General features: G+C 42.6%; 2 protein-coding genes across 5 annotated transcripts in view; one reads left to right on the plus strand and one right to left on the minus strand.

Moving 5' to 3' along the window:
• cpne1 (copine I) overlaps window positions 1-14836 on the plus strand; it is a 32662-nt gene that overhangs the window by 3737 nt on the left and 14089 nt on the right. The window contains exon 2 of one of the 2 annotated variants that reach the window (XM_079680097.1): window positions 488-4383. The exons of the other annotated variant lie outside the window; for it this stretch is intronic. Within the exon in view, the coding sequence (XP_079536223.1) occupies window positions 516-3248 (2733 nt within the window). The 5' untranslated portion in view covers window positions 488-515 and the 3' untranslated portion in view covers window positions 3249-4383. Of the gene's footprint in view, window positions 1-487; window positions 4384-14836 lie in introns of those variants that run through there. 2 annotated transcript variants of the gene reach the window in all.
• LOC307038591 (uncharacterized protein) lies at window positions 8226-14059 on the minus strand. 3 transcript variants are annotated; one of them, XM_079680102.1, is made up of 8 exons: window positions 13563-14059; window positions 10160-12786; window positions 9907-9991; window positions 9608-9739; window positions 9412-9521; window positions 9203-9324; window positions 8983-9057; window positions 8226-8687 (listed from the first exon to the last, which is right to left on the minus strand). In XM_079680102.1, exons 1-2 carry the CDS (start codon window positions 13734-13736, stop codon window positions 11164-11166), a joined length of 1797 nt encoding a protein of 598 aa, XP_079536228.1. In that variant the 5' UTR covers window positions 13737-14059; the 3' UTR covers window positions 8226-8687; window positions 8983-9057; window positions 9203-9324; window positions 9412-9521; window positions 9608-9739; window positions 9907-9991; window positions 10160-11163. The 3 variants fall into 3 exon arrangements, with proteins under 3 accessions (XP_079536228.1, XP_079536229.1, XP_079536227.1); XM_079680103.1 differs by having other exon boundaries at window positions 9417-9521; window positions 9907-12786; XM_079680101.1 differs by having other exon boundaries at window positions 9907-12786.

Below are 14836 nucleotides of genomic sequence, written 5' to 3' on the forward strand. Positions count from 1 at the left end.
TATTGCATGCTAGACAACAGTAAGGATACATTTAAAGTGCTACATTTCAAAAAGTTAGAAACAAGAACTGATGCCATGTTCACTCTTAGGATTACAAAGTGTGCATCACATGCTGATGTCTGAAAACAGACTGTAGCATGATCTCTTCATTTTCAAAGCTCAGAAACAAGTTTATTATAAACATTTTCAAAGCTGCTGATGGAGGAAGAATGTCAATTTTTGCATATGTTTCACCCCATCCCCCCAAACCTTTTCCAAATACCACTGGTTTCCAAATGTCAGGACCCAAAAATTGGTGCATATATAGTTATAAAATGATCCTTTTAGTTATTGAAAGAGTAATTTTAAGAAACTGAAATGTAAGAAGTGTTGGATTAGCCTTTGTTGGCCTATGAAGTCTTAGATGAGTTTCCTGAGGAAACATCTGGAAACCACTGGTCCCCCCTTTTCTGCTCTTCATCTGACAGTAGTGTTGCTTTCTCCCCAGGTTGTAGGGCTGTTGCTTAGCAGTCAGTATGGCGGTAGTCATCAGGCTACAGGGTCTGCCTATAGTGGCTGGCACCATGGACATCAGACACTTCTTCTCTGGCCTAACCATCCCTGACGGGGGAGTTCACATTGTTGGGGGTGAGCATGGCGAAGCCTTCATTGTCTTTGCAACTGATGAGGACGCTCGGCTGGGCATGATGCGTACAGGTGGGGCTATTAAGGGCTCAAAAGTGTCCCTGTTGCTTAGCAGCAAGACAGAGATGCAGAACATGATTGAACTCAGCCGCCGCAGATTTGAGGCTGGGGCAGGTGCTGGAGAGACAGCTGCACCAACTGCAGGACATGCTCACCGACAAGCAGGCACAATCCCCATACCTGCAGTGCAACAAGGGACCGGGGGGAGAAGCAGTAGCCATGGAAACCAAGGTTTCGGTAACAACCCAGCTTCAGTAACAGCAGCAAGCTCATCTCATGAGCCGCCAAGCCACAAGTCGGTTGTTAATGTTCTTCCCAGCTTCCCTAACAGCTACAGCTCTTCCCCAACCATCACCTCAGCTTTGGCATCACTCAATGCATGCCCACCACCCATCCCTCCACTTCCCAGCATGCCTTCCATGCCCCCCATGCCAACGCTGCCCACAATGCCAGTTCCTCCTCCAGTGTCTTCCCTTCCCCCTATGCCCACTATCTCCCCCCTGTCCCAAGGACTTCCAGTGCCTCCTATGTCCCATCTCTCCCACATGTCCTCCATGCCTCCCTTCAACCCCTCTCTCCCTCCCCCAGGAGGAATGGGCTCCGGCCTCCCTCTTGGTGCCCCAAACCCCATGCTGTTCAACCCTCTCTCCCCTCTAGCCTCTCTGGGCCTCCAGGCACACATGAAGGCTGCTGCTGCTGCTGCTGCTGCTGCTGCTGCTGCAGCAGCAGCAGCTGGAGCCGGAGTGGCCCACCCAGATGAGTTGTTTATCCAACTGCACAATCTCCCATTCACCTGCTCAGAGATGGAGGTTAGGGAATTTTTCCGGGGTCTGGGGGTGGATGGGGTTCGCCTGCTGAGGGATGGGCAGGGTCGGCCAACTGGCAGGGCTATGGTCAAGTTCTTCTCACCCCAGGACAGCTTTGAAGCTGTCAAACGAGGAGGTGGCATGATGGGCCAACGGTTTATTGAGATAACCCCAGGCTCTGAGCGGCAATGGGCCAGTCTCAATGACAGCATGATGGGCCATGTTCCCCACAATAGCAGCAAATCAATGAACAGCAACGAGTCACAGGACCAGCATCAACGGCGTGGTAATGCTGGTGCTGGAGGTAGAGATCAGCGAGCAAGGTCACGATCTCCACATCGGCAGGAGTTTTGTGTCTACCTGAAAGGCCTTCCCTACGAGGCCGACAAGAAACAGATTAAGGAATTCTTCAATAATCTGTCCGTCCTGGAGGACAGTGTCTACATTGCCTATGGGCCTAATGGACGAGCCACAGGAGAAGGCTTCCTTGAGTTCAAAACCGAACAAGACTACACAATTGCTCTGGGCTCTCATATGCAGTACATGGGCACTCGCTTTATCCAGGTCCACCCAATCAACCGTAAGGGAATGCTTGAAAAGATAGACAGCATTCGCAAACGTGAAGCATCACAGGGCGATGGCAAGAACCAGGACGGTTCAAAAGTTCCCAGAAACTGTGCCCACATCACCAACATCCCTTACAATGTCTCCAAGAAGGATGTCCGGGCCTTCCTGGAGGGTGTAGGGTTGTACGAGGATACCCTAAAGGTATTGACAGATAGCCATGGTAATGGTTTAGGTCAAGCAATCTTCCAACTGCGCACAGAGGAAGACGCTCGAAAAGGTGAAAGACTGCACCGCCAAAAACTCAACGGTCGCGATGCATTTGTCCACCTGGTAACCTTTGAGCAGATGAAGGAAATTGAGAGGAACCCCCCTCCCCAGAATAAGAGGGGACAACGCAACCAGACCCAGCCGAACCAAAATCTAAATCAGAACCAGCACCAGCAGTCCCAGCCTTCTCCCCAGCAACCCCAGATAAACCCATTTGCGGGGATTAGCGGGGAGGAGTTTAACTTTCTCAGAAACACCATGGGGAACCTAAACAATGCCCCCTTTGTGAGTCCATTCTCAGCCCCAGGGAACGGGCTGGCAGGCCCTCCTCCTCTACCACCCCTTGCAGCAGGGTTGGGAGATGTAAATATGGGAATGGCTCCTCCACTAATTGCTGGTCTTCCTGGAGCTCCGATCATGGAGCCACCAGGCTTTCGACCCGGAGTTGCAGGAGGCGCTTCTTTCAACCAAGATGGGCTAAGAGGGTTAGTGCCCTTTGACAATGTCAACAGAAAAGCAGGTGGAGGTGGTCAGAATAGAGGGGTAGGGGCTAACAACAATCAAGGACGTCCAGGGGGTGGGGCTACTGGTGGGCCACAGGCGTTCAGTCCAGGAGCTGAAGGACACCGTAACCAGCCGGCCCCTGGAGGATCTAGCAATCCCAACGGTCAACGAGGTGCCCCTGGCCCGACAATTGTAAAGCTTCAGAATATGCCATTCACTGTTACCGTAGACGAGATCATGGACTTCTTTTATGGCTACCAGGTGCTACAAGGCTCAGTCTGCCTGCAGTTCAGTGAGAAAGGTCTGCCAACTGGCGAGGCCATGGTTGCCTTTCAAAACCATGAGGAGGCCTCTGCCGCTGTCATGGACCTCAATGACCGACCTATTGGAGCACGCAAAGTCAAGATAAGCCTTGGTTAAAGCCCCACCCAAAGCAGACTCATAAAAAACATGTGACTCCCATCTGAACCGTAACCCTAACACCATGGTGTAATGAGTGCAACATAAACCATACCATATTCTGGTATTAAACCAATAGCCCAGTTTTGACCTTGCCGCTGATTGTCAGTCATTACTAAAGCCCCTCCAGCTTTGTATAGATAATGGTAGGTAAGCCCACCCCTGACTTTATCCAGAATTAGTTCTTTTCTGCCGCTCCTTCACTGACTCTGCTAGCACAAACTGACTGATGAAAAATGATTATGTATATGTTTGAAGATACTTTGTCTGCTTTTTTGCCCTGTTTCCAGTGCAGCCTTTTGCACATCATGTCCAAGGTTGTCCTGTTTTGTTCTTATACTTATCATGATTGAGGTTGACAAACATTGTCGCTGTATGCGCTTAAACATGCCGCGCTGCTGAGGTTTCAAATGTACATGCTCTGTTGCTATGCTAATGCCTAATCATGCTCTGTTGCTTTTGAAAAATTGATGATGAAATACCACAGTGTGTTGCTATGATGAATTATGTTTCCATGGGTATATCTTTTAAAATCTCCACGTGCTCTGGTGCCATGATAAAATATGCTGTAGGTGATACGGCGTTTACACCAAGGAAGGTGAAGTGTTGGTCCTCTATTTCTCCCATTTTCTATTGCGTTGTTAAAATTATGATTAAAAGCTACGATGCCATCGTGAAATGTTTATGCTCTGTTGCTATGGTAAGAATTATACAGACCTAAAGTGTCGTTGCTATGGTAAAAGATTGCAACACTGCTCTGTTGCTATATGGAGGATGTGTGATGGAAATACTTTTATTTTGTAAATAATCATGACTTGGCCGCTGAATCTTTTCTGATGTTGCTGTGTTTGAACAATGCCCCCTCCCTCCTTTTCTGCAACACATGCTCATCTGTGTTTGGACTGCACTCGGATAAAGTCTGTAGCGATTTTTGTTTGTTTGGTAGCTTTTGTTGTACATGTTTGATAATGTGTTGGATGTTTCCACCTTCAAGCTTCTTTTTGTTTCTCTATTGTCAGTGTGAACAAACTTGTATAACCATAGATGATGTGGGGTCTCCTTTGCTTTGGCTAATAAAAGGACGTTCCTGCGATCAGCTCTCTCTGACTGTCTGCTCTTCACTGTCTGATGATGGAAACTTTTCTGAATAATGGTTACATTTGAGTTAAATTGCTTATTTCTTAATGTTGTAAAACTTTGGAAGTCTGGTTGGGTTTGAATTGGAATACAGATGATCTTCTCTTCAACATCTTCAATGAAATATAAGGTACTTAAAATAACTCTTAGCATGCATGCTATAGCTGAGAGCTGCTGGGTTGCTAATACGCTGTTTAACTCCTTGCGTTAATTGTAGAAGTTTGTTTGTGAACCACTTGTGTATTTCCTCGCAAATTCACCTCAAGATTTTCCTGCAGCAAATCTTGTTTTGGTAACATAACAGCTAATGTCATTCGACATTTAATCAACTCCAGGAGTGATAAATTGCAGATTAAATTATTACATTTTCTCAAGAAAGTGCCCAAATCAATCAGATGGGGTCATATTAGATTTTGGTTAAATTTAAATCAAAGCTTTGTGTCTGGAAACATAATGCATGTAAGAAAACATTGAATGTAAAAAAGACTACACTTTATGTACTTAATTGTGCAGTTATTACATTAGACCAAATCATCACCTCGCCCCTAACATCATTCTAGAGTGGATTGAGCAGAGCATCAGTGGCTCTGGCTCAATCGTGAGTCACAACACTTAATTCCACAGTTGTGTTCTTGCCATCTTGACATACAGGGACTAATTGTGCTGCTACATTGGTGGCCATCAAGTTTTTACAGGCCGTATAGTTTCTTTACCAGCTATGCATACACTGTAAGCATAGTTGGCACATGTACTTGGTCTTATGTTAAAGTCAGCTGTGTACTGTTGGATAACATTGGTAATCAGATTTTTCTTTCACTAACAGAATTTAATCAATTCTGTCACATAACTGTTGTCATTCTGAAAGTAGCTCCAAAGATGATCTGTAACTGGATATGACCCATTATGAGTGGTACCAATGATATGAAACGGTGCATACTTCCTGTTTCCTAATGGCATGAGAAAAATAAGGGGAGCATCAATTATCCCAAGACAATCAATTAGTTCCAAACCATGGGGTGCTCCAGTAGCTCAGCTGAGGGATGACAGATGGATGTGAAACTTTCTCACGTACATCTTTTTAGTTATAGCTCTGCTGTTTTTAAACCCGGCCTGTGACCCAATAATACACAAATTGTATTTTTTTTGCGTGAATAGGTGCTTTATGATAGATTTCAACTATTTTGATCTAAATCTAATTAATCACTGTAGCCGTTTTCTGCTTCTGTTATGTTATTTATGCTGCAGGTTTATAATTCAATATAGCCTCAGTCATTTCTGTTTAGTTCACACATGCAGTCATGCAGGTTCATAGTACTCAACCTAAAAAGCAGGAAGCATCAGTTTGAGTAGTTTTGGCTGAAGAGCCTTCAGGAAATGGTTAACCTCCTAACCATGGTACCATGATGACGATTTCCATCCGGCTGTGCATGCAAGTGTGTGTTTGAGATAGAAATCGATAAACAGGCTTTAATCAAGTTAACTGAAACCCTGTCTAGACAAAGTAGTTGTTGGTAAAGATGACTGTCTGTGTTTAGCACTTAGTGATTGGAGAAATGCATTGGCATGAAAGAAAAAATCCTGATGACAGATTTAGTTTCTGAAAAGAATGTAAGTCTGAACACTGAGTCTGTGTGTGTGAGTGGGTGACAGATGTACTGTGTGTGTGTGTGTGTGTGTGTGTGTGTGTGTGTGTGTGTGTGTGTGTGTGTGTGTGTGTGTGTGTGTGTGTGTGTGTGTGTGTGTGTGTGTGTGTGTGTGTGTGTGTGTGTGTGTGTGTGTGTTTTCCTCTGATTGATCAATAGAAAGACAGAAGACAGACATTCAGGTGAGTGACGGATACAAAGATGCTCCATTTAGAAGATGAAGAATTACCAATAATAACACTATACACTAGACTATAATAACAAACCAGTGGCCTGTAGAGTATTGGTCGATTAATATTTCTCACTGGCTGATGCCGATTATATTTGAGGATGCCAGCCAATGGCCGATATATATTGTCGAATAATTTGCTTTATCTTTTCCTTTTTTTGCATTTTTCAAAAACATATAACTGAGATACAAAATTGTTAATCATAAATGGTCATCTATTAAAGACTGCTGTCTGCATTGTTTTTAAATATATAAACTGAATAAATATAAATAATTAAACCAAACAGTAAAATATGTAAGAAAGGTACTTATGAATCAGCAATAAATAGGCACTCAATGCATTTAGCAGAGAGCAGCATCTCTTTGTCCTTGAGAGACCATAACATTTGTAAACTAGGGCCACATTAAGTTAACAATGACTTTCACAGTATTGGCTCAGTTAGATAGGCCTACTATACATACATAAAATAAATAATATGCCTAATGTTCAGGCATTTTACAATATATAAAATTAGAGTAATCAAGGCTCAAGGGACTACCGCTACAATAGATATAGACTTTCAAAGAAGAGGGTGCCATGTGTAGGATAGTGTTTGAATAGTGTAAGGTGATCTGTATAGTGTAGATGTTTGCATATAGGGCCATTCTCTTCTGCTTATTTACCAGCAAATTATAAAAAGCCATTTATCCATGAACATGTTTTAAATGGCTTTAGTGCTCTGGTGCTGTGATGTACTGTAGCTCAGTCCAGTTGCATAATAAACGTAATTTTGTCACTAAACACTTCCTGTTTAAGGATTATTAAAGAATTACTGATATTGTTTTGAGTAATTTATTTGTATTTATCAAGGTAAATTACAACAATTAAGTAGAATCCAGTTCTCCCTTTTATTCCCTCCCAAGTCCATCTGACAGGATCACACTGTGTCACTGCTCTTCATTAAAGTTGTATGATTATGACTATTTTTTTCCAGGGAATTGGGTCAATAGAGGATGAAGTCAAAGACGGCTGTGGCAGGTGTGTGTCAGTGTGCGTGTTTGTCATTTACAAGACACTGGTTATTGAGATGATGCCTTTTTGTTGTCTGAGAACTGTATTTTTCTATATTTGGTCTTTTCTGTCCTGTCTCTCATTAGCGATGTGACGCGCTGCTGCCCTTTCTGACTTCACTGTATCTCTACTGCAAAGGATGAACACAATTAAACTGTGTTGTTTCTATGAGGAGGATGGATCCTGCTGTGTTGAGTTTGTTCTGCTGTGTATTCTGATCCCCATTATACTTGTGAGACTTTTATGCGTTCTCTCTTATCTCAGTAAAGCTGATTTTCAGACAGAGTGCTTTTAGCTTTAACAACAGTACTTCCGGCTTGAGAGTCTGCCCTTCAACATAAAAGCACATTTACTTTTCCAAATTGCACACGTTTTTCCTTTTCCTTTTGTACATGCTGCACCTGCACTTACAAAGTATGCACTGTTGCATGCAGTATTCATACAATTGGGACATACTGCTTCATAATGTAACATTGCAATATTAACTTTGACCCTCTTGATCACATGTGTCAAACTCAAGGCCCGGGGGCCAAATCAGGCCCTTGGTGGATTTAATTTCGGCCCGCAGGATAATTTCTAATTCATATTAGATCTGGCCCTTCACTCAATCCTGAGGGTTTACTCAGCTCAGAGCCTGACCCCAAACATTGCTGAACTTGTACCCAAGACGAGATGCCAAGTAGGCAGGGGTGGACTGGGACAAAAATTCAGCCCTGGCATTTTCTGTCCAGACCAGCCCACTACATTTTCAGCGGACACTACATAGAAGTCCACTAAACTTGCGGCATCTTCTCTCATGCATACTACAAAGGAGAGTCATATTCCTTGATAGCAGTTAACAAATAAAGCACTTAACTATGAACTCAAGGACTAAAATGGACAGCTATATCAATCAATCTTTATTCATTATAGTGTCAAATCACAACAGAAGTTATGTCATGACTAGGGGTGGGACGAGACTAACGGGAATAACCCTTATGCTACCCTTTCAGTTTTTAGTCTGTGACTGTGAAAATCTTTTGGTGTAAGCCCAGTATTAGTTAAAACCAGACTCGGACAATAATAACAAAAAAATATCCTGACAAATAATCTAAATAGAAACATATTACAGACAGTAGCAGCATTAGAGCTGAAACTCACTCACTCACTAATTATGAAACCATAAATAGAGAATTGGAAAAAAATATATATATATACTGTAGCTGTGTGAAAAGTCTAAGACATGGGTTACAGGTCTGAATAGATATGCATTCTCATATACGTGTATGTGCACAAGTATGTATTGCTCTATACTTCCTCGTCCGCAGCCAACCAGCTCCACTCCTCACCAAATTCGTGACCTGAAAGAAACAGCAAACAGAACTTGTACTCAGTATCTGTGTACTGACAAATATATGTAGCCATGTAGCCTTTTTGTGACGTAGTGACACTTAGTCAACAAATGTATCTGTCATGAAGGATGACTTAAGTCTCAAAAGAGCCCTAAGGCCTACCTGCATAACTGTTAATTGAACTTAAAAGATATGCAGATGTTTGAAATTAAAACCATCAAAATGAAAATCTTCAGCCAGGAAATAATCATAATCAAACCTTTTGTTTCAATCTGAGACAAAACAAGTTGCATAATAAACTCACAAAGTCAAGACGAAGCTCTCAGATATGATGGATGACTCAAGCATCATAGAAGAACTTCTAGCAGGTCAGGAAAACCTGTTTGACAGGAGATAATGGTAGCAGAGAATATAAAGAGATATTTATGAATTACCAATTGTCATTTTATCGCACATATAGTATGTTTCTTCACATAAACCTTTAAACATAACCTTTAAACATACACATATTGCATTCCTCTCACCACATGAAATAAGCTCAGGAACCTAAAAGTGGCCCAGTGAATGATGGAGGAGACAAAGCAGGTCCTCAAAAGGGGACAGAGGGAAAACAACTCCTTAGGCTCTCATATATAGGGTGGTCCACCTAAAAGAGACATGGAAACATTATTAAGTCTCTCCTCATCACAAATCAAGTATGAATTCATATAACATTATAAGACACATGACATACTCAACAAATCATAGACTTCTCAAAAAGTGGTGAAGTGGTAAGGGAGCGAATCCTTGAAAATGGACGGAGGGGGAACAACTCCTCAAGCTCTCACATGTCAAGTGGTCAACCTGAGAGGGAATCGGATACATTATTAAGTCTCTAATCATCACAAATTAAGTATGATTTCATAAAACATAAAAAATGATAAACTCACCATACTAGAGGAGACTCAACAGCCAAACTTTGGTGCAGTGAAGGTAGAGAGTGGAGGCAGAGAGAGAGCAAGTCCTCGAACATGGACGGAGGGGGAACAACTCCTCAAGCTCTCACATGTCAAGTGGTCAACCTGAGAGGGAATTGGATACATTATTAAGTCTGAAAAAATAAATTAAATGTTTTCCTCTGTCCTGCACCTAGAGTTGAAAACTTTTGGGATGTGCGTTTCTTTCAAAACTTTTTTAAAATTATGAAGTATGAATTTATACAACATTAAAAAATACATGATAAACTTACCAAATTCTAACAGTGGTCCTAAATGAGAGAACAAGTCCACATATAGAACAGAGGGAGAACGACTCCTCAAATATATCAGAACAACCTGTAATGGAGAATAATTGATAATTTAGTGTACATGATCACAGCATTAAGGATCAACACATAAGCACAATACAACTTCTGAAAATCATCATTAAAATGACAAATAATGAATTACTACATCCATAATGTGTGATGTGTGATAATAACAATAATATTAAATATTTCTCGCCTTATCAGTGGAGCAGCTTTTTAAGCAGCTCACTCTTCTCTGCAAGTCTGTCTATCACAGAGTCAGAGTCCAAGGACATGAGGATGTCTTTCTCTGTGGCCATCAACATAAATGCCTCCAATTTATCAGATGAGAGGGTGCTTCCGAGTCTGTTTTTAATAAACTTCAAAATTGAAAATGTGCGCTCACAAGCCACCTGTGTGAGGGATAATGTAAGCAGGTATTTATAAGCAAGGCCTAGGACAGGGTATGCATCTGTTAGCATGTTGAAACGGCGAAGTATCTGGTAGCAGCACAGAGGGCATTCTTTGCAGGAGCAACAGCTTATGGGAGTTATCTCAACCTCTTCTGTGTTGTCCTCCTCACCACCTGATCCATCTTCTACTGTTCTTGCTTTGTACTCTGCCAATGGGGATGCCTTCAGCCTGTTCCACTGGAGTGCAAAGCTTTTCAACTCGGCCTGCATATTTTCCTTGGTTGCCCTGCTGTCAAATCCTTGCAAGCACTTGCTTAAGTCTTGAAGGGCAGACTGGGGAAGAGCACTGGTGCAGAGCTGAGGGAAGTTTCTGGGATCCAGACATGCCAAGTCAGCATATAGATTGCCGTGTGTTAAAAAGCGCCTATGAATGGCTTCAATTGCTGTGTCCATGATCCGGTTATGCACATTCACCTCATAGGATTTTTCTGCATCATCCAGGGTCTCATCCTGAGCCATCTCTCCAGGCAAGACTTTCTTCATCCTCCTCCTCTTTTGTGGCAGTGTGGCCTCCACTTCAATGTCCGTGTCATCTCTCTCTTGGATTTCTGTGTTTGTCCAGTTGACAAATGTGTCTGCTGCTTTTTTTACAGATTCAAAATCTCTTCCCAAGCTTTTCAGCGTATCCTGTGTCGATGCCACCATTCTGTGAGCAGAGAGGATGTCCAATCCTGCCGTCTGAAGGTATTTAGACAATGGAGAGGTATGTTCAAATATGCGGAGGAAGATTTGAGCCGTCAAGATCGTCTCATACTTGAGCAATGACTGCATATCCTCTGGCCATGACACGGATACATGGTTTCACTGTTGCCTGTTTCTGTATAGCTGATAATGTCAACAGCACATCAACGTACAGACCATCTTCCGGTTTTCCAAAGAAGCCAAACACCTTCTTCAGGGCCTCATGCTTGGCCCACCAGCGTGTCTCGCCAATAGGAGCAAGGCGTCTACGTCTCTTGTTTCGGCCTGACTCTTCCCACACATTCATCCTTTTATATGACTCTTTGATGAATACCGCAATGCCATTGAGGAGCGCAAACAGGGACCCACTCTCAATAACAATCTGGGTTGTGTTTGCAAGCACCAGATTTAGTACATGTGCGTAGCACCATACATGCACCTGGTTTGGAGATTGTGCAGACAATAGTGAGGAGAATCCTTTGTATTGGCCTTGCATGTTTGATGCCCCATCAGTCGCATTTCCAATGCACATGGTCTTGCTGAGGCCCATTTTGTCCAGAACTTCTGACAGCATGTTGACAAAGGCCTGTCCAGTGGATGAACTGCACTTCAGCACTGCAACAAGCCTCTCATGAACAACATCACTAACATACCTCATAATTATAGAGCATTGATCCTGAGAGGTGATGTCCTGTGTTGTGTCCAGCTGCACTGAAAACATTCCTGCTTTCTTGATATCACTGGAGATGTTTTCTTGAATCAGATGGTGAATTGCATCTATCATTGAGTTGACTGTGGTTTTGGAGAGTAAAGTTACAAGGGAGCCTCTGCCTCTCGTGCCACCAGACAAATGCAACTTTTTGCTGTTCTCAATGCAGCTGTCCAGGTGCTCTTTTAAACAGAAATCATACTTCCCCAGTAGAAGTATGAGTTCCAAGAAATTATTATGATCAACTGTGTGGTCTTCCAGAGTATATGCTGCCTCATTTTCTGACCTCCTGTATGCAAGCCCCCTCTTCCCAAGAACCTTGAAGACATCTATGATGCGCTCCAAAACCTGCCGTCTCTTTCTGACCTGCTCTCTGTGCGCCGACATCTGACTGCCACCAAACACACTGCTGATATCAGCACTGGCGGATTTCAAGAGGTAAGCTTCAGCACAGTTTCTGTGTCCACTGCTTCTCTCATGCTCCTCTGTGCGCTGGTGTATATGCCTCCAATCTGACATTCCACTGATGAACAGACTGCTATCAGTTCTCTTACCGAATGCCATGCAGATGAAACAATACAGCATGTGACGCTCTGGACAGTATGTCAGCCACCTTCTAATGGTGCCGTCTCTGCTACAGAACACTTTCTGCACCACTGGATTGCTACTTTTTTGCTGAGGATGGTCATTTAAAAATGACTGGAGATTTCTCTGATCAGGTTGTGAAAACAAATCTGTTATTTGACTGGCACACTCATAGCTCTCAACAGCTGTTTCCCTCTCAGGTGATCCTGTATTTGGGCTGACACACTCCTCACTCTCTCCAGCCTTTTCCCTCTCAGGTGATCCTGTCTTTGGGCTGACATACTCCTCACTCTCTACAGCCTTTTCCCTCTCAGGTGGTGCAGTCTTTGGGCTGCCTGAATTGGTCTGGCTCTCTCCCTGAACTGACCAGCTGGACTTGCCCTGAACCTGTCTGGGCTGGACATAGGGAAAGCATTTATCATTAGATGGGGAAATAACTCAAAACTACAGAATAATGTACAAGATAAAAGATTAGTTCATATTGAACGAAACGTTCGCGAGCGTAACAACACTAGTGGCTTTGCCATGTTTTCATTATGACACTTAGTGTTTTCCAATGCAAAAAAGTCAGATCTTTGTGACAATACCTGAAAATGCTCAAGACAGCACTATACACAGCCATTTGAAAACTACAGTAAAAGTAACACAAATACAAAGAAATTAAAGTTACACACAAATTATGAAATAGTTATCACCTCAGTAAACAATAAATGAATTGAAAGATTACAATAAATTCAATGGCAAATATTGCAAATTAATCTAATTATTTCCTATAGGTTTACTTATATTTTTTGCTAAAATTCAAAGTATCTCATCTGTATTTACAATACAGCTTGATTCTGCAGCTTCATCTCTACTTACAGCTCGTTGGTCCATGTGAACGTTTACTGTTGCTATGGCTACAAGAAACCGCTGACGTTAGCAGCTCTTAGCTAGCCTAGCTAAATCATCTGAACAATAAAAACCCATAATATCACAATTCGGCATATTTAAACAAAATCAACCACAACTACCAACATTCACAGCCCTTCAACTCTGGGCTAATATGTTGTCACAAGTAGGACTATGCAGTTAATTAGGTCACATCACATTCAATGTAAAAACGTTTTCTACTTTTTTTTTGGACATGTCTCAAAAATGTAGCCTAGCCAGCCCAGGCTAACATTACTTACGATGTATGCCTCCACTCGCTCGTCTCCCGGCGCAGAAGCACCTGCTGGGGCGGTGACCACGGCATCAAATAGGTCCGTCAATTTAGAATATTTAGCAGCCTCCACCTCCAGAGACTTCAGCTTTTTAAGTCGCAGTTTTTCAGCACCACCCGGGCGTTTCTTCTGCTTATCCATTTTCAGCTCAGCAGCAGGCAGCCCGTCCCGCGACTCCCACCCATGCCATGAGGTCCCGCCCCACCCTGGTTTGTGTTGTGATTGACAGCACTGTCAGGGCTCTCTGAGCTTATCAGCTCATGATTGATTGACAATGACAAACAATAGACCAATAATATGTGTCGATGCTGGCAACACACTGCTAGCCCTCTGTAGCCAATTGGCCGGCCCAATTGGAGGGAATTTAGAGGGAAAAAAATGAAAAGAAAAAAAAAACATTGCGGACCGGCCCACATTGGGTCAACGGCCCACCGGGACGATGCCCGGTATGCCAGATGGCCAGTCCACCCCTGCAAGTAGGCTATCTGGCTTGAACTAGCATCACAGAGCAGCAAACTAAGTTTTAATGGTTGTTTCCTTCTGCACCCTTTTTCTTGCGACAACAGGGCATGTTTGGTTTTCTCGAAGCTGTTGTTGGGCCTGTGGGAAAATGTAATCATAAGAAATGACTCCGGAAAAGCTGCAGATAGAGCCATAAGAAATGACTGATTATTTAATGTTTAATGCTGTTTTTATAGGCAATAATTTAAGCTTTGTTAGTTCCAGGTTTAATATGTGCCATAATTTCATTTCAATACATTTTGCAATAAAAATTGAACCCTCGATTAGTACCGATTTTTTAATTTTGGCCCACTGTATATTTGAGTTTGACACCCCTTGATGATCATCTACTTTGACATTCTGGTATTTTTGGCATACTGATTTGACATGGTATGTATTGGGACATTACATCTGTTAATGGCATATTAGTATTGTAGTGTTTGATTTGAAACACACAGTACATTTTTTACCAGTGAGTTTCTTGACCTCCAAAAGGAAGATTTTGCTGAGAAGCTCATGAAATGGGACAAAGCCACATTGCTATAAATGGCTGATAGACTGCAAATGACCAATCCTTTCTGCATTTCGGCAATCTATTTATCAAGAGGAACAAATAACTTGCTACAAGCTGCCTAATAGCTGCTTTTCTGGTTTCTTTTTACGCTTCTCCTACGTCCATGGTCTTTTGACATGTGACATAAAACAAATATATTGTTTATACTTGTTGTGTTGCTAGAGTT

The sequence above is a fragment of the Notothenia rossii genome (assembly GCF_949606895.1).
Source record: "Notothenia rossii genome assembly, chromosome: 5".
NCBI classification, from domain to species: Eukaryota; Metazoa; Chordata; class Actinopteri; order Perciformes; family Nototheniidae; genus Notothenia; species Notothenia rossii.